This window comes from Carassius gibelio, chromosome B3 (assembly GCF_023724105.1).
Source record: "Carassius gibelio isolate Cgi1373 ecotype wild population from Czech Republic chromosome B3, carGib1.2-hapl.c, whole genome shotgun sequence".
Taxonomy (NCBI): Eukaryota; Metazoa; Chordata; class Actinopteri; order Cypriniformes; family Cyprinidae; genus Carassius; species Carassius gibelio.
In genome coordinates, this window is record NC_068398.1 from 3,940,965 (window position 1) to 3,966,407 (window position 25,443).

General features: G+C 39.3%; 1 protein-coding gene across 2 annotated transcripts in view; it reads right to left on the reverse strand.

The window, feature by feature from the left end:
• LOC127952565 (uncharacterized) overlaps positions 1-25,443 on the reverse strand; it is a 299,397-nt gene that overhangs the window by 71,362 nt on the left and 202,592 nt on the right. For both annotated transcript variants that reach the window (XM_052551189.1, XM_052551188.1), the window contains exons 8-9: positions 25,090-25,176; positions 24,870-24,898 (exon numbers count right to left, since the gene is read on the reverse strand). In XM_052551189.1, coding sequence (XP_052407149.1) covers positions 24,870-24,898; positions 25,090-25,176 — 116 coding nt within the window. The remainder of the gene's footprint in view (positions 1-24,869; positions 24,899-25,089; positions 25,177-25,443) is intronic.

Here is a 25,443-nt window from a genome sequence, read left to right on the forward strand (position 1 = left end):
TGGAGCACTGGAATGGAGACATACCTGTGGCCGCCACTGGCAAGGAGTTATGGGCATATTCAATCCAGGATAACTGTTGGCTCCAAGAACTCGGATTATGGGACGTCAGGCAGCGGAGAGCTTGTTCCAGAACCTGGTTTGCCCGCTCGGACTGCCCATTGGTCTGAGGGTGAAAACCTGACGACAGACTCGTAGAGGCCCCGATCTGTCGACAGAACTCCTTCCAGAATCGGGAGACAAACTGTGGCCCCCTATCAGAAACCACGTCCACCGGAAGGCCATGAATCCGGAAGATGTGGTCAACCACCACTTGAGCGGTCTCCTTAGCTGAAGGCAGTTTGGGAAGGGGGATGAAATGGGCCGCTTTAGAGAAGCGATCAACCACCGTCAATACTACGGTGTTACCCCTCGATGGTGGAAGACCAGTGACAAAGTCAAGGGCTATGTGTGACCAGGGGCGGGAGGGGATGGGTAAGGGCTGTAGCAGACCAACAGGAGGCTGATTAGAACTCTTGTTCTGGGCGCAAATTGGGCAGGCAAACACAAACTGCCTGACGTCCTGGGCCATGGATGGCCACCAAAATCGCTGGCGGATGGCAGCCAGAGATCTCCGAACCCCAGGATGACAGACTAACTTGGATGAATGCCCCCACTGGAGGACTTCAGGGCGCAGCCCATCCGGCACGAAAAGTCTACCCTCTGGGCACTCCCTCGGCACCTCTCTCTCTCGTATGGCTTCCAGCACTCTCCTCTCCACGTCCCAGGAGAGGGACCCTACCACAATCTCTTTAGGGATAATTGTTTCAGTAGATACACTGGTTCTTTTTGTATCTCTGTAAAGACGGGAGAGGGCATCAGGTTTTATATTTTTGGAGCCTGGGCGATACGAGAGAGAGAAGTTGAACCGGCCAAAGAAGAGTGCCCATCGGGCCTGGCGTGAACTCACCCTCTTGGCCGAACGGACATATTCCAAGTTCTTATGGTCCGTCCAAACCAAGAAGGGCTGTGCTGACCCCTCCAACCAGTGACGCCACTCACCCAAGGCTAGCCTGACCGCCAACAGTTCCCGGTTCCCTACGTCATAATTCCGTTCTGCTGGGCTCAGGCGGTGAGAGTAGTAGGCACAGGGATGTACCTTCCCATCTCTGGGGGATCTCTGAGAAAGGACCGCACCTACTCCAATCTCAGAAGCATCCACCTCCACAATAAACTGACGTTCAGGGTCTGGAAATGAAAGAACAGGAGCAGAAATGAATCGGGACTTTAGGTCATTAAAGGCCTCCTGAGCCTTCAAATTCCACCTAAACGGTACCTTAGTGGAAGTAAGAGCTGTCAAGGGTGCAGCAACCTGACTAAAGTTTCTGATGAAGCGCCTGTAGAAGTTGGCAAATCCCAGAAACCGCTGCAGTGCCTTTCGTGAGTCTGGAGGTGGCCACTCGGCTACGGCCCTTACCTTAGCGGGATTAGCTTTGATTCCCTCCGCCGAAATGATATAGCCCAGGAAGGGAACTGACCTGGAGTGGAAAACGCACTTCTCCGCTTTAACATATAGCTGGTTCTCCAGCAGCCGTTGTAGCACCTGGCGCACGTGTTGGGTGTGTACCTGAAGTGAAGGAGAGAAAATAAGAATGTCATCTAGGTACACAAAGACAAACTTGTTAACCATGTCTCGCAACACGTCATTAACCAGGGCCTGGAAGACAGCTGGGGCATTTGTCAGGCCAAAGGGTAGCACCCGGTACTCATAATGTCCCGAAGGAGTGATGAATGCTGTCTTCCACTCATCCCCCTCTCGAATCCGAACCAGGTGATAAGCATTACGGAGGTCCAACTTACTGAAGACCTTGGCTCCCTGCAAAAGTTCAAAGGCAGATGACATTAAGGGCAGGGGGTACCTATTCTTAATGGTAATGTCATTCAAACCTCTGTAATCAATACAAGGACGCAAGGAGCCGTCCTTCTTCTTAACAAAGAAAAACCCTGCGCCAGCAGGAGACGAGGAGGGACGGATGAGACCGGCATCAAGGGACTCACGAATATATTTGTCCATAGCCTCTCTTTCTGGACCAGACAGGGAATATAACCGACCCCTGGGCGGAGAAGTGCCTGGGAGGAGGTTGATGGCACAATCATAAGGCCGGTGAGGAGGCAGGGACACAGCCCGGGACTTGCTGAAGACCTGCCGCAGATCGCAGTACTCCTCTGGCACCCCGGACAGATCAGCATCATCCACCTGCACAACAGGAAACACAAAACCAGGAAAAGAGGCAGAACCCAAACAAGACTCAAGACAAGACTGTTTCCAAGACAAGACTGAGTTTCTGGCCCAATCCACATGAGGGCCGTGCTGCACCAACCACGGGTGTCCCAGAACCACGGGGGCACTCGGGGAATCAAGAAGGTACAGCTCGGTTATCTCATGGTGATTGCCAGAAACGATAAGACTTACAGGAGGGGTGAGGTGAGTGATGGTAGTGATAGGGGAATCATCCAGAGACCGAACAGAGATGGGAGTAGAGAGGGGAATGGCGGGAATTCCCCACTGCTTGGCCAGTGCCGTGTCCAGGAAACTACCACCAGCCCCAGAATCCACCAGGGCCGAACAGGAGTGACGAGAACCTCCGAACTGGACACCCACGGGAAGTAGTGTGCGGGAGGAGTGGGGGAAATTAAGCGGAGATGTGCCCACCAGAATCCCCCTGGCTACTGATGGGCCTTGGCTTTTAGCGGGCATTTTCCAACGAAGTGTCCGGCCCTCCCACAGTAGAGACATAAGCCCCGGGTGAGTCTCTCTTGCTTCTGCTGGGAAGTAAGACGCAGTCGTCCCACCTGCATGGGTTCAGGGTCAACAGGAGATGGCAGAGGCAGGACCGGGGTGGATTCGCTGGTCATTTCACCCACCCTCCAAGAAGTGCGAGCAGTCAGTTGTTGGTGACGAAGGCGAAGGCGGTTCTCAACACGGAGGGCCAGGTCGACCAGATCATCGAAACTGCGTGGAAGCTCTTGGGTGGCGATCTTGTCTTGGATCTCCTCGTCTAGCCCAGCACGAAACACAGCTCTGCAAGCCCCCTCATTCCAGTCACAGGCCGCTGCTAAGGTCTTGAATTCAATGGCATACTCGGTCACTGAGCGGCCTCCTTGCTGTAGCCGTGCCAGCTGGGCCGCTGCTTCATCACCCCGAGCAGAACGGTCGAATAATTTGACCATCTCCTGTCGAAAAGCCCCAAACGAGGCACAAAAGGGAGCCCGGGCCTCCCACACTGAAGTTCCCCAGTCACGGGCTCTGCCTGTGAGGAGGGTTAGAACATAAGCCACCTTAGTCTCTTCCTGGGCATACCGGCGGGGCTGGAGGGCGAAGACTAGGGAGCACTGAGACAGGAAGGCTCTGCAGGAGTTAGGGTTCCCATCATAGGGAGGTGGGTTGTTGGCATGAGGCTCAGGATCATGACGGGTAGAGGAAAGGCTAGTGGGGTCCTCCGATCTTGCAGATGTCTGTCTCCGAAGTTCCTGGAGCTGGGCAGTCAGCTCCGACAACTTGGCATTAAGGAACTCAACCTCCCGCGATGTGGATGTTAGCTGGGAGGCATGTTGGCCCAGGAGAATGCCCTGCTGGGTGACGGCTGATCTGAGGGGATCTGCACCTGCTGAGTCCATGGTGGTCAGATCGTTCTGTCACGGGGCGAGACTGGGACTCAGTTGCAGGTGCTCAAAAGGTCAGTTTATTAGATGGCTTAATTCCAAAGGACAGAGAAAAAAATAAAAATGAGAATTAACAAAAAGCAATCCAGGAACAGGGCAGTCTGGAGCAGATCCAAAAGAGCCTCCTGGACGAATTCCACTTGGAAATCCTCTGATGCAATGCCCGGACAAACTGACAGGGAGGCGGGGGCGCTGTTGAGGCGGGGAACTAGTGGCGCGCTGAGGGGCGGCGAAGAAGAGGAGTGACAGCGATCGGTGAGCTCTAACACGGAAGGCTGGAGAGTAGCGCTGCCTGGAAGCAGGAGGAAGTGGGAAAAAACAAACAAACTAGAGGATGAAAACAAAACGGGCACGATATCTGTGTAGGCTAAACAAGAGATGTGGATAAAGTTGAGACATGGACGAGAACAACTCGACGATCTGACAACAGACAGCACACATGAGGAGACTAAATAGAGAAGGAGTGATTATCATAATGCAGAGCAGGTGATGGTGACCAATAACAAGATAATAATGAAACAAGAGGGCGGAGACGGGCACCACGGTGACACAGAAGCACATGGTAAGTGTAAACAACACACACTATGGGGAAAAACAGACAGATCAGCCCGGGGACGTGACAATTTTTATCTCTATAGTGCTCTATACAGTGCAAATACTTTAAAATATATTGTATAACACAAATTTTGAAGTAATATAAATAATAATTTTGTTGGCAGAGACTATTTACATTAACTCCGTCCACCAATGTCTGTCTGTGATACACAGCACTGCAAAAGATCTCCATTCATCTCTAATATCAGTAACACAGCGGGTAAAAGACATGCCCTTTACCAAACTTGTTCTAGGCTACTCCTTTTCCCATCACATATCAGAACAGAAAGCAAATTATTTTTCATAAAAATAAAGGAAATATTAGAAAATTGGAAATAAAACGGCTCATTATTAATACAATATTACTTATGATGTGGTTGGCAGTATAGGTGTAGAGAGCTTTTTGTCCAAATAAAGTTGCATCCATTTAATAATATTTTTAAGAATGATCATTTAAACACACTATTACATACTGTTTTTACTTTTACTTTTTTTAGGCAGTATACACTATGTACTGGACAGTATGCAGTAAGCAGGTATGCCATCTCGAACACAGCCAGGGTTCCTCATTCACACACCTGGCTGTGATGTTCAAGTGAACTCAGAGACCTCGATTAGCTGATTCAGATGTGTTTAATTAAGCTGCAGAAGGTGTCCCTCCAGGAGCAGGACCGAGGAGACTGATGTAGCTAAAGCACAGATCTACACATACGACCAGCAGATCCCAGACCTGTTCAGGAGTCTCCCCAACACTGCACACGCTGAACGTCTCTACCTCTGGAGTCTCTACTAACCAGCTGATGACTGAATCAGGTGTGTTTGATTAGAGAGAGACACCATGGCCCTCACTGTTGCTGCTCTGATGGACCGATACAGAGGAGCAGAAGATGAACACTAACATGACCCTCAGTCACTGTATGAAACAAGAGTTAGGTCTTACACTCCATGATGCTGTACAACATATTACAGAGAGTCATCTTCAGATCTTCATGGACTCACTGATGAGCCCTGGGTTATGAGTCGGACTCTCTAACACTTTTGGTGGAGATGTTGATGACCTTACGCCTGACTCTTCAGAGGAAAGACAGTCAGTGCTGACTCTGAGAACACTGCTGTCTGTGAGACGAGATGCATGAATGAGGAACTTGAAAGATAAGAAGTCTGAGTATTTAGAGTACTGTATAGGGCAGAGTAGTGTATTTCATGACTGATTCTTTATTCCTCTGACCGACAACATTGAGAACAGAATTAGCTGCTGTAGATCTGTCAAACTGACCATCTGATGAAGACATGAGGATGAGAAACTTCTCATGATACTCGAGACTCTCTCAACCAGTCCCACGCTCCTCGAGGAATTCACGATTTTAAGTTTCAGGAGAGAATCTGCTCACTGCTGTCTCCACACTTCCATCAGTGAACATCTACAGCTCATTTATTTGCTGGATTTCTGCAGATGATTATGATAATAGTGATTATGGGATCATCATATTCCATATACAGTTTTACAGAGATGTTTTGCATCTAGTCCAGAGTCAAGAGCTACTTACAATCTTGAGATGGTTGACAGCCGTTCTACTTTCATATCTAAAATAGAGTATTAATTATAGCAGCTGTAGAGTTTCAGATCTGTGATCTCACTGTTGAGGTTTGGAAACATGTGAGTTAGACCGCAGTAGAGCAGAGATCATCTCTGAACCCAGTTTAGACATACTGTGAACTCTGAATCATTCTGATGACAGTTTCTCTTCTTTCTTTCAGTGAGTGGGGGGGGGGGGTCACCTTCTAAAGATCAGTATAAAAAGTCCATACATTACAGATGCAAAACAATACTGTCATTATTCTTAACTTTAAAACATAAATAAAGGTTGTAATAAGGTGCTCAAATGACCTTAATGGCCATTTTTTTTTTTTTTTTTTTGGGGGGGGGGGGAGGACAGGGGTACAGTAATAATTGGGCTAGTTTATTTCATTTGTTCTAGATTCCTTTCAATTTAATTCTAATTCCTTTTAATTTCGGGAAGTCGTGGCGTATTGGTTAGAGAGTGTGACTCTTAATACTAGGGTTATGGGTTTGAGTCTCGATACCAGGACTGAGGTGCCCCTGAGCAAGGCATTGAACCCCCAACTGCTCCCTGGGGGCATAAATGATGCCCACTGCTCCAGGTGTGTGTGTACAGTGTGATTGAAGCACCCCTCCTTATCATTTGTGCTCTCCTTAGAGTTACAAATGATCTGCTCTTATCATCTGATCGTGGTTGTATCTCTCTATTATTTTTATTGGATCTTAGTGCTGCGTTTGACACAATTGACCACAACAATCTTTTGTATAGAATAGAAAACTACTGTTGGCATTAATGGAAGTGCATTAGCATGGTTTAACCCTCTGAGGTCTAAGGGTATTTTGGGGGGCTGGAGAAGTTTTGTCATTCCCTGACATTTGTGCTTTTTTCAGTTGCTTATAAACATCTAAATGGTTTAAGTCTAATATCACTGTAATCAGCACAAACTGGGCCATAATAATATGAAGCCATAATATCATTGATCATTGTTCTCACAAAAAATATTTTCTAATATATATCATATATATCATAACATGAGCTCTGCAGTTTAGTTTAAGGATGAATCATTGTGCAAGTCATTATGTGTTTCCACATGTCTATAGTCATGTCATTTTTGGTAATATAACATCTGCGTAATAACAGTGTAATTTCAGAGTTTATCTCCATTTATTAATTAATTAATTAGCGTAGAATATTTCATGTAACTGTGTATATTAAACTGAAAACAAAGTTTAAAATCGTTGATTACTTCATTACCTTTATCTCTCCTTGAAAAGAGTTTGTACACATGGTCTAGATTGTCATACAGTGCACAGATATTTACAGAAAATTTATTTTTTATAATCATTTTCTAGCCTTATCGTCAAATGACTACAGCCCCATTGACTCCCTCTGCCAATGTATTGATGAAATTAATAGTTGGATGTGCCAGAACTATCTTCAGTTAAACAAGGAAAAAACTGAAGTCATTGCATTTGGAAACAAAGATGAAGTGTTCAAGGTGAATGCATACCTTGACTCTAGGGGTCAAACAACTAAAAATCAAGACAGGAAACGTGGTGTGATTCTGGAGACAGACCTTAGTTTCAGTAGTCATGTCAAAGCAGTAACTAAATCAGCATACTATCATCTAAAAAACATTGCAAGAATTAGATGTATTGTTTCCAGTCAAGACTTGGAGAAACTTGTTCATGCCTTTATCACCAGCAGGGTGGACTATTGTAATGGGCTCCTCACTGGCCTTCCCTAAAAGACCATTAGACAGCTGCAGCTCATCCAGAACCAGAAGATCTGAGCATATCACACCAGTCCTCAGGTCCTTACACTGGCTTCCAGTTACATTTAGGATTGATTTTAAAGTACTTTTACTCGTATATAAGTCACCAAATGAACTTGCCTTGCCTATAAATCATGATATGTTTGGAAAATTGCATATGCATATTTCTATGGCCACTTTGTGCATACACAACATTTATAAACGAGATCACTGGTCACTATGTCCAGTATCAGCATTATGTTCTGTTTGTAACACAATAATAAACTGATCATGTTCAGATGAACTCTTTCTCAGATTAATTGACTAACTGTCTTGAAGAGAAAACACAGATGTCTTTACCTGTGAGAAGTGAAGAGAGAAAGATCAGTCCCAGCAGACACAAGTGACACTTATCAGCCATCTTCTCTTTCTGTCAGTCTTCCTCTTCATTATATGATCTCAACTCTTTCTATAAATACTCTCAGCTCTTCCTGTGTGTGTTCACTTCCTCTGATCTACAGACTGAGTGTTGAAATCCTGCTTTATAGTGAGACGATGTCAGTGCTGCTTGACTTTTCTCTTGGTAATATTGATTAAATATTATATTTATCCTATAGAAGACATTTGCAGAAGTTTTCTAAATGTTATAAAAGCCAGATGTGTTTTGAAGGGCTCATGGTCACATGACTGTAACTGTATGCAGGATGAGTAAAGATTATTAAACCGTTGACAGCTCGAGTGTAATGTTTGTGCCTCTGGAAACCTCTGGGCTCCTTTAAAGATTTACTTTTAAAAATAGACCAACAGGTAAACTGCCACAATTAAAGGAGAATCAGAGGAGCTAATGAATAATTGTAGACGGTGAGGGGAGTAACACAAATTAAAGAATAAATAAATAAACAAATCCTGTCAATATGCTTATTGGATATTAAAGCTACATGCAGCAATGAAAGGGCCCTCACACCTGGGCCCAGCGCCACCCAGTGACCATAGGAGAACAGCGAACATTGGAAAATATGCTTATAAAATGTAAATATTTCTCTGTGGAGGGAGACAGAGTAAACGGCAACAAATCAAACTCCATTTCTACGTCCACAGAGACTCTCTCTCCCCCTCTAAAGCAAAGACAGCGAGAACTAGATGTTTAAGAGAAAAGAGTAAATGTACTCACCGAATCAACGCAGTCATAAAAATAAAATAACGGGCGGACGAGCCCCCACTTGTTACGTACCCCTTTAAAAACAGAGAAAAAGGGTAGTTTCTAAAATAAATGACATCCACCTCCCTACAAGAAAAATATTCCACTTCCACTTAAGCAGTTACACTAAAAATGACAGACACTCTGCAACTCTCAATAACTTCACTTTAAAGGGGGGGTGAAATGCTCGTTTTCACTCAATATCCTGTTAATCTTGAGTACCTATAGAGTAGTACTGCATCCTTCATAACTCCAAAAAGTCTTTAGTTTTATTATATTCATAAGAGAAAGATAGTCTGTACCGATTTTTTCTGGAAAAACACGAGCGTCTGTAGGTGTGACGTGTGGGCGGAGCTAAAGAATCACGAGAGCCAGTAGGCTTTTGCGCTGATAGCGTTTGGAAGCTTGAGGACAAAACCAACCAAAAACAAACCATGGCTAACACTCACATTCAGCGTATATTTATGATCCAGAGGCTGAAATTTAACAAGAGCAGCAGCAACAACAGCGGCTCTATGTGGTATGCACTGAAACTGTATATATATTTGCTTAGTGGTTTTGGAAAATGATTAAGTTCCATTTTGTCGTTTTTTTTTAAGCTGTACATGTGGAAAGTGCAGTTTGATGACAACATCGCATGTTGTTTACTTGATGTGCTTACGTGCCGATAGCTAAGTTAACAACACAGAGATATTTGAAGCAGTTTTACTCACCGCCTGCGGTTCCAACACACGATTGTGACCCTTTTTCGTTGGGACTGCATTATCCTTAAGAAATAAACGATGTGCAAATCCGGCATCAAACTGGGCCTTGTTTGTTTTGCATCTTCGAAATGCAGGGAAACAAACACAAACACTTGCACAACTCCGTTGATGCTCTGTAAAAATAAACTCTATCCACTGGTCCCTTGATGCTGTTTTTTCTTTGGTAATCTGTGCAGGGTTGTCTTGCCCTGGCAACCAAAAACACACTCCTTTTGTTACATTTCGCGACGCTCTTGCTTTGATCAGTGAAGTCTGTTGTGCTCTCTCTGCTCTGCTATACGGGAGCGCGCGCTCTTCCGGCAGAAGTGCCTCAGGACCCATATAAGGAAATTCTGCTCCATCTAACGTCACACAGAGCCATACTCGAAAAAAAACTTTCCGAAACTTGTGACAAACCGGAAGGAGTATTTTTGGAACAGAAATACTCCTTCAATCATACAACTTAATTTTTGAAACTTTGTCCATGTTTAGCATGGGAATCCAACTCTTTAACAGTGTAAAAAACTCAGTATGCATGAAATAGCATTTCACCCCCCCTTTAACACTATAGGTGAAGCAATCAACAAACACTTAAGTAGACAAGAGTTTAAACAAGAGCTTAAAATCCCAACACTGGAACTAGAAGATGGCAGTTGCAAGGATGGAACGCCTCAGCCTCTCACCCTGGACTGCAGCTCTTGGAGGTTCCTTTATACTCCAGCTAATGAGCTAAACAGGAGACAGGTGGCACTCATTAGCCTGCCAAGCAGAGAGAGGAAGGAGGAGTGAAAGAAACAAGATCACAAACTAAACACATACACACACAGTAAATCCAATGGTTAATGTAATCCAAAGACAAAATCAATTATGTCCCTATGGACGTAACAGTGCCAAATTTCCTGCTGCCAGCAGGTGGTGCTATGATTAAAACTGAATATTGTCATGTAGATGTCTTCAGCCTAGGACTCTCACCAAATGTGTAGTTTGAGGAAGATCAGACATTGCATGATTAAGTTAGTTTAAAACTAGTCATTTCCTGTTGCCAGCAGGTGGCGTATGATTATAACTGAAATAAGTCAAGTCACATCTTTATTGTCACATCACCACAGCACATGTGCCTTTGTGAGTGAAATTCTTATGAGCTTGCTCCAGAAATTGCAGAAACAATTATCATATAACCATACAGACTTCAACAGGTGAAAATGTGCAATATGCAAATACATATAGTCAGTACACAGTGTACTATTAGACATACTTACAGTTAACACTACACCCCAGCCAGCAATGACATGTGGGGTCCAGATGAGGAATACATGGGCGGCAAATGTGGGCACCATTATGGGCTTGCACCCGGGATCCACATTGGGGCAAGCCGTGGAAGCCCAGACGTACTAAAAGTGGAACCTGTAAGGGTACTGCAAGGGTCTTAATTGTGCAATTCATGTCAGACCAATTTGGGCCCCACCTGCCCAAATGGGTCTAAATTGGGTTTGCACCCAGGATCCAGCCGTGGATGCCCAGATGGGCTTTAAAAGGGATCTATAAGAGTGTTATGTGGGATCTTAACCGGGCAATTCATGTCAGACCAATTTGGGCCCCACCTGCTTAAAAGGCGTTTAAAATGGGCTTGCACCCGGGATCCACACATTTTGTCACACACACATTCAAAAGTGAAGAAGAAGAAGGCCCTAATAAGAATAGAAGCCTCAATGTATAGAATAAAGCAATACTCTAATGGAATTAGTGGGCTAAAGTCGACTTTCTTCTTAATAACGCACATTTCATTAACCTTTTCAGTGTGAGTTTAAAATATTCGGCGCCCAGGGGTGCTTCAGTAAAATATGAAACCCTGCCCCCTGGTATTTTAGAACATTCCCCTTACTGTTTCCATGGCGACGCATCAGGCTTGTCACATGACACACCACGTTTATTTAAAATATTGACCAACTTGCATACCATGTCATGAACAATCTAAATGTAAATGTGTGTTTTGTCGTTTAAAAATCTTTCTAAAGGATCTTGATGGTGATCTGTAATGTGAGATGGGTGCCGCCATGTTTGATCACGCTGCAGTTCCTGTCAGTCGGATTTACAGCTGTGAATTCATCAATCTCTCTCTGGTTCAGCGCCAGCTAAAGCGCAGAAATGAATTTGGGATGTTATGTGACGTCACTGAATGTTTTAATATATGTGGGACCGTACTGCTAAAAAGGTTAATAATATTATAAATACAGGCCTGTTATTCTGAATCGTGTGAAAAGGCTAATAAAAATAGGTAACACAAAACGGTTATGTGGTCACCAAGGTGAATTGGTTTAGTCTTGACTTCTGGTCCTGAGTGACAGCGTTGGGGAGATGGGAAATCTGTTGATTGTCGCGTGCCAAATAAACTCAGAGATGGACAGGAAAAGATCAAGCCATCAGGCGCCCAATTTGGAAAAAGAGAAAAGAAGAAGAGGAGAAACGAGCAAAAGATAAAGGTTTGCATCTATGTTCTCTCTGTATGATTATTATGATATCCACATGATGAATTAAGGACTAATGTACCTTAAAAAGTGTGTTTCCTGTGGTAATTGCAATGGTTTCATAACTGGATTCACTTGCGTGTGTTTTTCAAATGTTCTGATGAAGGATTTGTGCAATCGAGAAAGTAAATTTCCTCTTTTGACATGACATGAGTTTGTGACACATTCTTCAGTGTGAGAACAGCAAACATGATCCTAGTCTCAGTCTCAGACGTCACGTCCACTGACTGTTAGCTGAACGTCTGAAGCATACGACACACAAAAGTGGAAACACTTCATGAGTTTCCAAATTCATCGTCAGTGGTTGAATTCTACAGGATTTCTGGGAGATGTGTGTGTCACGTTCTTTAATGTTCTGGCTGAAAACAAAGATGCCATGACACCAAACCCCCTCACTAAAGCTTTCTGACAGATAGGCAACAGTTAGTGAGACTAGGGAAATTCACATCAAACAGCTGCTCCACCAACACTGGCGCCCCTCAGGGATGTGTTCTCTCCCCTCTGCTTTTCTCCCTGTACATCAATGACTGCACCTCTAAAGACCCCTCTGTCAAGCTCCTAAAGTTTGCAGACGACACTACAGTCATCGGCCTCATCCAGGACGGTGATGAGTCTGCTTACAGACAAGAGGTTGAGCAGCTGGCTGTCTGGTGCAGTCTTAACAACCTGGAGCTGAACACGCTCAAAACAGTGGAGATGACCGTGGACTTTAGGAGAAACCCACCTGCACTTTCCCCACTCACCATCATGAACAGCACTGTGTCTGCAGTGGAGTCATTCAGATTCCTGGGAACCACCATCTCTCAGGACCTGAAGTGGGACATTCACATTGACTCCATTGTGAAAAAGGCCCCAGCAAAGGTTGTATTTCCTTCGCCAGCTGAGGAAGTTTAACCTGCCACAGGAGCTGCTGAAACAGTTCTACTCAGCCGTCATTGAGTCTGTCCTCTGTACTTCAATAACTGTCTGGTTTGGTTCAGCAACAAAATCAGACATCAGAAGACTACAGAGAACTGTTCGGACTGCTGAAAGGATTATTGGTGCTCCCCTGCCCACCCTTCAAGAATTGTATACATCCAGAGTGAGGAAAAGGGCTCAGAAAATCACTCTGGATCCCTCACATCCAAGTCACCCCATCTTTGAACTTTTGCCTTCTGGCCGGCGCCTCAGAGCCGCAAACACCAGAACAGCAAGGCACAAGAACAGTTTCTTCCCCCAGGCAATCTTCCTCATGAACAGTTAATTGTTCCCTACTTATGCTTATAAACGTGCAATATCCTTATATTTATTTGTTAACCCTCCATCCTAGAACATTCCTGCATCTCACTCAATCCTATTCCATTATCATTTATAGCACAATTGTTTATACACTTATTTATTTGCCAATTTGTAAATCTCTCTTTTTTTTTTTTTTCTGTGTGTTGTTGTCTCTGTGTACTGGAAGCTTATGTCACTAAAACAAATTCCTTGTATGCGTAAGCAATAAAGCTCTTTCTGATTCTGATTCTGAAAGAAGAAAGCCGTAGTGTTCACAAACTGTGATGAGGAGCATTTATCAGGATCAACTAAACACTGGAAGTATGTGAAAAGTTTGTGGTATAAACTCTTTAAAATATGTCAGAGAGTTTTATACACTGGTCTGTTATTATGGAAACATTTCCACACCTCGAAACATGATGCTGAATGAAACAAACTGTGATTGGATGTTTGACGTGTCAGTCATATAAATATATAAAAACTAATTTTTGTTTAGTTATATGCATTGCTAATGACTTAATTTGCACAACTTTAAAGGGGATTTTCTCAATATTTAATTTTTTTGCAACCTCAGACTCGGCCAAATATTGTCCTATATGGTAACATTTTATGGTTATAGTAAAAAGAAAGCCTTTTTGAACAGCAGGAAAAGTTAAAGATTATGTAAAATAATAATAATAATGACAGGACTGAAACAGATGCTTTGTTTTTTAGAAAATGGTGTTCTCCTGAGCCAAGAGCCAGTATGAAAACATAACCTAACACAATAAAGATAGTTTAATACCAAACCTCATTCTTCATGATTTGTGTGCTTTCAACCTTCAAATATTTTACATATAAATATATTTCAAAATTGACTTTTTAGGCAAGAAAATGTATTTTCTTGGACTGAAATATATAGAGGTCAAAATATATATATATATATTTATATATTTAAAATATATTTGTAAAAAATATATATATATTTTTTTATTGGTATATATTTTCATAAATATGTATATTTATGTAAACACGTATATTTTTGACAATATTTTAGTATGTTTTTCAATGTATTTTAATTGTTAAAATACATTTTCAAAAATATACAAATATTGTGCAAATTATATGTACATGAATATATTTTGAAATATATTGTACCAAATTTATTTTTTGGAAAGGTTTTGTACAGTTTGAAATGTTTAAAAAAACGAATTATATATATATATATATATATATATATATATATATATATATATATATATATATATATATATATATATATATATTTACCCTTTCCTGAGCCGTTAACTTAACTATTCTGATTAAAAATAAAATAACCTCACACTGTAGTTATGGTCAGTTGTGTGAGTCAGTAACATCACTATTCTAATCTGTGAAAACTGACCCAAACTGAACTCTGAAAGTTTTCAGAAATCGAGCTCGAACTAAAACTGTATTTGTGTATTCCAGCAGTCTGCGTGTTTAATAGTCGACATGAGGAATCTTTATCATTCATTACTAGCAGATTTACCAATCAAGTTGGTGAAGATGACATCGATTTGATTCCTCTAAGTGTCCAACTTAAAAAAAAGAAAAAAAAGAAAAAAAAAAAATGATTTCGGTCCAGAGGACAGTGTCACAAATCATGGAGAATAACCTGCATCCAGTTACCACATCATTCACAAACACACTCACCTCAGTCACTCATCGACTGGTCTCAAGATTACAAGCGTCTCAGCGAGGGTCTCTTGTCAGTCTGTCGATCCTGAATCCTCAGATATCTGATGAAGAACAAGAAGTTTCAGTTCAGATGAGACTGTTTTCTCTGCTTCTGTTGATCACCTCAGTTTGATTCTCCTGTGTTGTGAGCTTCTCTTCAGTTTTCTTAATAAATTTACCTGCTTTCTTCAATCAGTCTGTTTGTCTCCTTGACCAGTTGTGACCGCTTTCTTTACATTAGAGCTGTTTTGGACTGATTGTTTGAACACTTACTGGATCACTGGACAGAAAACAGAATATAAATTGTGTTAATTGTAATTTTGTGTTAATTACATTGAATTATTTTAATGTGTTGATGATTTTTGGATTAATCACATGCATTAAAGTGACAGTCTAAATTCTACTACAAACAGTACTTCAGTCTACAATATTAATGTGTTTATATCTGCATGTGTTCATGTGATTATTCAGATTCATGCAGTGATGCAGGTTTCTTGTTTTGTCGACTAGGAGTAATTGTTCTCTAAAATCATCAGGCCTCAGTGAAGCAGTAGTTTGCATCTCTCCTAGACTTGCTGAATGAATTCATTTCTTCTGAATATTGTGACTAGGTTGTGGGTCAGTTTGGAGGACACACGCTGAAAATGTTTGTTTTTATTAAACGTCTTCAAACCCACACTACAAAAGAATCAAAGATTTATTTAAAATCCAGTAATCCTTTAAAATATTATTTGTGTCATTAGTGCAAAATTTATAGACATAATAATGTGTAAAAATAAGTTGAACAATAATATCTTATATATTTTTTTTACATTTACGTTTCGTTGACAAATGTAATAAACGTGGACTTTCATTAACCTCTTAACCGTCACCTGTGGGACACTTGGCGCTTGGATGATTTGCAGTGGGTACTATTCATTTAAATGCAGAATGTATGTAAATTCACAATTGTTTGAGAATTGAAAAAAAGAAGAGGAAGAAAGAAGAAGAAGAAGAAAAAAAAAAAAAAATGCACTTTTAGAAAAATGGCTTAAAGGTAAAAAAGTAAAGATTCAGGAGTCAGCTGTCTGCACAGATAGAAATAATAAATATCAGCACAAATAACACCCTAAGCTAAATATTGTCTAATTATCAGTATCGATAAAAACCCAGAAATATATATATATATTTTTTATCAATATTGCAAACCCTTGATTTTTTTCTTTATTTTTATGTGCCACCCCAAGATTTACTGTGGCTTCATCATTAAACATTTTCTGGGGAGCCATTGGTGAGAACTGACATGTATCATATTACAAAATTCATTATGGTCTTTTGAAATCAAAACTATTTATGATCTTGGCAACAAACATATCATTGAATCATTGGATTTTGACAGAGAAGTAATATTGACAGAGAAGATATTTGTCACAGAAAAATGAATTAAAAACTTTGGATCTCACAGGAACCTCAATTATTTTATATCAACTTCAATTTTGGAACATAACTTATTTAGACATAAGGCTTTCATTTTATAAAAATTTTAGAGTAAAACCTGTTATGTAATATATGTATAATAAATAAAATATAATACAATTAATATAGCACATTTTATTTACAGTACATTTAAACTTCTAAACATTTTTGAAACTTTAATTGTTTGAAAAAAAAAAAAACTACCTTTGACATAATCTGCAGATTTTCTTTAAAAAGAGAACAACGTTAGGTCTATATTCCCAAGTGTTCATAAATTACACAAATGTAAGTTTGGTTAGTGGACTTTAATGCTATGTTAAAGAAGGGAGGTCACAGTTAAGGGGATAAAGACTCATTTCTGTTATTGCAGGCTTCATTTGTGAATGTAAGATATTGATTTAAATGAAATCAGAAGACTGTGTTCACCCATCAGTGTTTGCTCATGTTTTGCTCATGTGATGTTCACTAACACTTACAACAAACATCACATTCATTGTAATTCAAGCCATACACCATTGTTCAGTTTCAAATGTTTAATTCAGACATATTTTAGTGACAAGGAGAAAATATATTACAATTTACATCCGATTACAATCATAATCTTTACATAAGATGACAAAAGATGTTTACTGAAACAATCAGTTTTACTGTTTACTCTCAATGATGAACTGTTCAGTCTCTTCTTGCTCAGGTTGATCTTTTGATGAAAGACAAAAACCCATTGATTGTCTGTTTCTACAGATTTCTTCATTTCTCCAGATCTGGTGTGCATCCAGTTTTTGATTTATTAATAGTGTGATTATTAAAAACTACAGGAGCAGTTTATTAACACAGAAGCAAGAGATCAGTTAAACCTTGTTCACATTCATGTTACTAAACAAACACAGATGGAGAGAAGAAATGAAAGGAGTAGTGTTGATAGTATGAGAAGTGAAAATGAATGAAACAGTCTTTTATTCGATCAGTGGAAAGTCTGTCACTGTAATGAATGAAGAGTGATCTCTGCTTTTCTTTTGTGAATGTTTCTCAGTTTGCTCCTGTGTTTGTTATAAGCTCCATCAGATACTGACTGTTGAATCAGACTGTAATCTTGAGCATCTTCATCATCAGTCAGTGTTTCACATGTGTTTCAGTCTTTTATACAGCCTTAACACATTTACGTGAGGAAGAAATCATAATAAAATCACAATTATGACACTAAATTATGAGTATAAGACTCGGATTGAGATGAAAGTTTGAAAATTGGGATTAAAAATGTATTGACACAAATTATAATTGTAGATAAAAAGTTGAAATTGTAAATCACAAGTTTAACATACAGTACAGACAAATAAAGTCAGTGGACATTAAACTTCACTAAACCTCTGTAAGAGTTTCTGTAGAAATCTGACAGAAATAAAGTCAGTCAGTAATGTGTGAAGCTAGTGTTTGTAGAATTGTTCAATTCTTCTCTGTTGAGATCTTGAGAGATTTAATGTCTTTTATTTCAGTTGATTTAATCTAAGACTGAAGTCACTTATAGTTGTGTTTCTGCTCTTCTTGATACATTTTGTTGATGGTCTTTGACTGATTCATTTCCTTTAATGTTAAATGTTTGTCATCCTGAGCTGACATGTATTTCATCATTTTATGAATGTATTTATTTTTACATGACATTGTAGTACCTTCATCTTCTTTCTCTTCACAGAGATGCATTTTGGGGCCAGTGTCCTCCTCCTTTCTTTAAAAGAGTTTTGAGGAAATAACAATCAATCAATAAACAGACTTGCAAACAGAGAAGGATGTAGTTCAGTGATTTGTCTTTGAGTATCACATTAAATACACACATATACAGTAAACACACAATCTGAGGAAGAATAACTGCAGCACGGTTTAAGATGAGAGCAGTTTAATTACATTCCCAATTAATATAATATAATATAATATAATATAATATAATATAATATAATATAATATAATATAATATAGTGAATTACTGTACTGTAGTTGTCTATGTGATGTCACGCTCTCTATAACAAGCATAATATGAAGTTTTGTGTACAAGTGTAATAACAGTAATAGTTGCAGATTGTTTCATTTAGACTATAAGTCTATGGTAATTCACAAATGACTTTCACCTGCACTCAGTGTGGAAAGAGCTGCAAATATAAACATATTCTTGATGTTCACATGAACACACGAGAGAGAAACTGTACACTGTACACATTTCCTTTAGATTGACAGATCTGAGCGCAGGAAAATACAGTTCATGCATTCAGCTGATTAATGTTCTTTTGGGCGATGGATGTTGTTGTGAAAACAAACACTACATCGCTTTATTCATGTCACAACACACTGTTCTCGTTTGCTCTCATAGTTTATTCATAGTTATAGTTATAATATACTTTATTCATAACTTCACAAACAGTAAATAATTAATCAAATGGATGTTGTTTTAAAGCCATATTAGGCTACCTTACTTTTATTTTTATTTTTTTCGGATCACAGTAGAAGACTATCCAAAAAAGAAAAAATAATTTAATAAATTGTAAAAAAAAATGTAATCTGTATAGAAACATAAAATTATCCCATGCAACTCATTCCATATTCTGCGTGTTCTGAAGGGAATGTGATAGAGATTGGTGAGAAATATAGAGAATATGTCATCTGTTATTCAGTGAAAATCTCCAGTCTTAAATAAAATGGTGATTCTTTCTTTACACTGGTGAATATCTCTGATCTCAGACAGTGTTATAAAGCCTAGAATGTGTGAAAAGAGCGCTCACTTTATAATCACTAAAAACTGTCACTCACTTCAGTTCATTACGATCTCATGATATTCAGTTAATAAGCTCTTTATCAGCTCAAAGCACATCAATCTCTTATTTACATCGTTTCTACACTTTCTTGAGCTTACAGAACTCAGCAGTGAGTGGATTTTAACTTAAAGAGACCTATTCTCCAAAAATCACTTTAACCCTTGAGTGCTCCTCATTCAGGTCAAAATTGACCAGAAACCTGAAATGTGACTTTTTTTTTTCTTCAGTAAAATCTATTTAATATATTTTTGTTTAGTAATATTTGTTCTTTATTTTGTATTTTGAGATAATTTTATGGTAATTATTAATAATTATACAATAATTATTATACATTTTTTCCATTGAAAATAGTACAAACATTTGTTTTTCTCTAGTTTTTCAATTTAAAATAGAGACTAGTCCTTTAAAATAATTTTTTAAGCAGCTTAGCTCCTCCTCTGAGAGAAAAAAAAGAAAAACCTGTAATTTAATGGTGTAAACACTAGATGTCTGTATTGGACTCTATAGAGAGGCTTTTGAATTCTCTGGTTGTTTTTATACATAATTATTTACTTTTATTAGGTTGTGGTTTTAAATGTATATCATGTCACAACCATGATACTATGTTACACCATCTTCCAGGGAAAGTTGTGGCCAAGTGGTTAGAGGGTTTGAGTCCTAACCCTAAGGTTGTGGGTTTGAGTCTTGGGCTGGTAACACCACGACTTTGGATGGGTTAAATGCAGAGCATGGATTCTCAGTATGGGTCACCATATTTGACTGTATGTCACTTCAGTTTCTGAGGAAATTATATTTTATAAATGTTTAGATCATTTTATTTGGCATCCAGATTTGTGAACAGCGTCAGATGTCTGACAGTGGTGACAGGCCAATGATGGAGTTCACATTCAACATGAATTCATCATATTTTTTCTGGTTTTCAAGCCATTTTATATATTTAAATATATATTAAATACATAAAAGAGTGTTTAATTTTTCTAATAATGTATAAATACTAAATATAGAGCATATATTGCTTTTGTGGATTGATATTCATCACTTCTAGCAGAAGTTTAGGGAACATAAGGGAACACATAACACTGGATAACACACATCAATACTATGCTCCTGCTCCGGAAGGAAACAGGATGGAGATCAAGGTAAACTGTATTTAATGTCTTCAGGAAACATGCAAGTATCTTCAGTTGAGTCTGAAGGTGAAGTACTAAACTGAGTGAAGAGATGGATCTCACAATCATACAGTCACTGCTGGGTTCATCAGTCGTAGATCATCCAGCTAACACACAGTGTTATAAACCAAGGGTTACATAGCTATTTATTAAAGAAACCAGAAGTAAAGAAGAGAAACTGGCATCTAAGGGAAGATTTACACAACAACGATACTGTAACGAGACTCACTTGAAGTGGGATCCATAAGCAGACTTTATTAACAATAATCAGGGTCAGGATCAGCAAACACAACAGCGTGGATCAGGCAGAATCGTGGTCGTTAAACAACAGAGTCCAAGGACGGGGCTTGTGGGAAATGTAGTGTGAGTCAGTGTAGGTGAGTGAATGGATGTGTGTGTGTGTGTGTGTGTGTGTGTGTGTGTGTGTGTGTGTGTGCTAGTATTCGGGTGATGGAGCCCTCTGCTGGTCAGAGAAAGGAATCACGGGGTTCATCTCCATAACAGACTAAAAATGGAAACGTTTTTCCCTCACGTTTTTGAAAAGTTTTGTGGACAGACATCAGTTTTGTCAAAACAACCCCCATTCACACACATCCATTACTTAAAAAGGCTAAAAGCACTGTGTTATGCATTTACATTGTTACATTAGCACTGTTAACATCAAGAGATTGCAGATAGCAGAGAGGGTGAGTGTGAGTGTAGGTAACATTGAAAAGTGACATGTGGAGGGTAAGTGATGTGTCAGGAACCATGTTGAGGTTAAAAGTGAGGAGGAAGTGATCCGAGGTGTGCTGTAGAGTGACCAATACTTGTGTTGCAGTGTTGTGTTTGTAAATAAGGTCCAGCTGGTTGTCTGAGTTGTGATTAGTCGTAGTTTAGGGTGAACATTCGTGCCGTTTTTCCCAGACGTGTCCTGGCCAGGATTACTATATTGCCTAAAATATCCAGGTTTTGTTTTCCTGTTTTAATTTCTGCTTTCGATTTTAAGCAGTGCTGCACAGACCGATCAGCACATGACATCAAATTACACAACAGAAAAAAAATTCAAAATTCAAAAATCTTTATTTTAGTTGATATAGAAATCCTGGCCGGGATGCGTCCAGGGAAAATGGCAAATATGTTCACCGTACCATAGTTAATACTCTCTTGAGATCTAAAGATGCAAACACCGTGTGTAAGTCTGCACCCTGAGGTTTATCTACTGTAGGTGGATGCTGAAGTCTACAAGCATAACTAGGGGAGAACCATCCTCAGGAAAGTTTGAGAGAAGCACATCTAATTCATCCACGAGTTGCCCAGTCGTCCTGAGGGTCGATAAACTACTATAAAATGGATTTTAAGAGGGTGGGTGACAGAGGCCGAATGTGAATCAAAGGAGCTGTTGATACCCAGAGATGGTAAATGATTAAATTACCAATCATTAGAGATGAGCAGACCAGTACCTCCACCTCTTCCAGTCAAACTGGTGGAGTGGGAAAATGAGAAATTATTGAAGAGTGCTGCAGGTGAAGCAGTGTCCTCAGGTTTGATCCAGGTCTCTGTCAGGGCCATGAGATTTAGTCTTGAATTACTCAAGAAGTAATAGTCTGTAATACTGCAGACGGGCAATTCCTGAGATCAATAGAAAAAGAAAGTATTGTATTAGTAGACATAGGAAAAGTGCACAGGTTGTTAGGATTGCGCTCCTTACAGTGTGGTGTATGGTTTCGTGAGTGGTAGTGATTGTAGTGATCTGGAAACACATAGTAAGACTTGGTTATAAAGCTGACAACAGAAGGGAAACAAGTGGCATTATTCATGCCAGGCCAGTATCTGGTGATGTTTGAACATGTAATATGCATGAATATTTCACCATTTTCACTATTATTTATTTGTAGTTAACACAAAATCAGTAACAGTATTGTTTCAAAAACTTGCACTTTGAAACATCTTTTCTCCATTGTTGCTTGCACAGTTCTGAATTTGTGACAATTCACCCCCATCAGTCCAAACTGGGTTCAGAGATCATCAGTTGTGTGTGGGTTAAGATGCCAGTTCCTCTTCTTTCTTCAAGCGAGTTTCTTTAATAACCTCTGCGGTCAAACACACTGAGTTCTCACAGCCAGAAATAACATGTTTCCAAACCTCAACAGTGAGATCACTGCTCTGAAAATATTATAAAGAGATGTGACGTGCGGCCAAGTATAGAAACCCATTCTCGGAATTTATGCTCTTCACCAAAATCATCACAAGTGCTTTCACTGGACTGCAGTTATGCTTCATGAAAATCATTACATGACAGATGCAGATGATGAAAATGAGTTTCTGTTTAATAATCATTTGACACTCAGGATAAACTGGCAGATCCAGTAGTAATGAAAAGATTAATCGTGACTTAAACTCTTAAGACCCTGCGGCCTCATGTGAGGACATTATATTTGTGTGAATTTCTCTGAGACTGTTTTAAGTCTGGATGTCCTGCACAGAGATGACAGATGATTGGCTGTTTCACCGTGAACACTTTCTCTCTTGGTCAACAAAAAGTCTAAATTAATTTAGTGACTCTCTTATAGAAATATGATAATATTTTGTAATTATCATTTAAATCAAAATTTTACATTGTGTGTCATAAATTAACATCTCAGGAAAATGTGGGTTTATAAATCAAAATATGTCTTTGTTATGAAAGAAGATGTTGATTTCATAGATGTGCTCATATGAGGAGACTGGGACTAAAAGTATGAGACACAACAAATGAACAGAGAAACAAATCATATTTCAATATTCTGTTCAATATTTTATTATGAAATCTTGTCAATTATTACTATTTTCACTACACTTTTTTTCATTACATGTTGCCCCAAAAACACTATGTAAATTAGTTTTAGTTTACAGATACATATAAAACTTGTTATGGTCATTTAACACTCATTGTAGAGAAAAGAAAAACAATATTGAATCATTCTGTTATAGTTGAAAATCATCTTTTATACAAAGTTTGGTTAAAAAAATGTTTTACCTATGCATGTTCATTCATTCATGTGTGTGTGTGTTTTTAAGAAATTGAGTCCTCAGAGTCCTTTGAGAGAAATTTAAGAAAGTGTTGTTACCATTGTCCTGTTACACATTTGTACACAGATACCATTCAGTGGGTTGTTACAAGTGTGTAGCTACACAAACATTCGAGCTGTAGATAATATGTACCAATGAGTACTTACACTGTGGTTACATACTATGTACACATCTAGTAACTGTGTAAGTACTAACCCTCACAGAAATCATGCTTAATTATGATTTATTGAGGATATACATTTTCGTGCACATCCGTTCCCTGGTATCGAACCCATGATAGCATGATTACATATCAAGGTATAACGCAATAATCTACCAACTGAGCTACACGAAACGCAAATCACAGTGCAAATAAAAGAGTACAAAACATTAATATGAAAATGATCTTTTTCCGATGGGGCGCAATTGTAGTAGATGCTCTGATGGGTCGTATTTCAGGGATTTGGACAAACGACCTATACGAGCGTATACGAGCAATAACTATTAATAAATCAGAGCTGGTTTCTCAACATGTGATATTATTATAATGGCACTGAATGAAATCATCAGGAGTCACGGTTCATTCTCCTCTGCTCATGTGGTTTCTGTATAATTATTTGTCTGATTTGTGATGGTTCTTGTTCACAGAGGCATAAAGTTGACTGCAGTTTTCCTGAGCTCCAGCTTTTGTTCCTCTGATGGAAGCGTAAGTCACTTTATCATCACAGCGAACCTGAATCAACATTGCAGTCTCTGTTTCAACCCACAGTTATTACAGAATGAGCTTTGAGCTCAATTCAAGACAGATTTCTATAAGAATAAAACTAATACAGGTCATGTTGAGGAAGATCAAGAAGTGTTTGCTCACCTTGTTATTTGTGGATATGTTTCTTACTGCGCGCAATAAATAATATAAGTCAGTTCATCTGTCTGCTCCTAAACACGAGTGAAAATACATCAGATCAAGCTGTTAAAGACTCATCCATCACTACTGTGTGAAGAAGACTCATTATTTTACTGCAGATGTTTAGCTCAAATATCTGTAAAAACTTCAGGTTCAGTGAAAATCTATCACACAAACATGAGGTTATGATGAAAGATGTAGTGACAGAAAAATTAGCACATAACTGTCAAATATACACAGATATGAAAATATATATTAATTAATGAAGATTAATCATACTGTTCACTGTGATCAGGACGAATGGAAATGTTGATTGTGTCATTGTTTCCTTTATATTTCTTTCTATCTGTGAGCTTTAGAGCAGAAACAGTAGAAATACACTAACCTGTGCTGATCTAATGTAAGTAATAAGAGTGTGATATTTCAGAGTCAGTCTTCTGTGGAGTTTATGGTTATTAATAACTCATAGATCAACAAAACTCACCACAGAGTCATCAGTCTCTCTTCTGACATCTGAAAAATAATGACATGAGAACAGTTATGATCAAACCGTCTCTAATACAGATGACAATCAGTTTCTAAAAGAGACTTGAATAATTATAGTGCTGGAATAGAAACATCAGTTCTGTTAACTCTATGATTTATCATTTTATCTGAAAAACTTTGCCTGCTGTTACAGAATATGAGAAACTGTAAAAACTCACCGGCTCTTTTTTTACGAATCAGCCAAAGAATCAGAGCAGGAAGAAGAAGAGCGACCGAAACACCGACAACAATCACAATCACAATCACTGAGAGAGAGACGATAGAGAGACACGACTGTATTACTGTGTTTAACCAAATATAGAGAGATAACAAACTACTAATCAGTGCTTTAAGTGGCCCAAAAGAGGTGCCTGTACTCTATTATAGCCTTTTTTCTTTTTTGATGACTCCCCTCATCCCCGGAGGTAACAACAACTATATTGAAGGGGTTTTATATGCAGCAGTCAACAGACGACCTTATAAAAAATAATAAATCCTTTTATTAGTTTGTGGAGTAGCTTGAGCTACTGAAC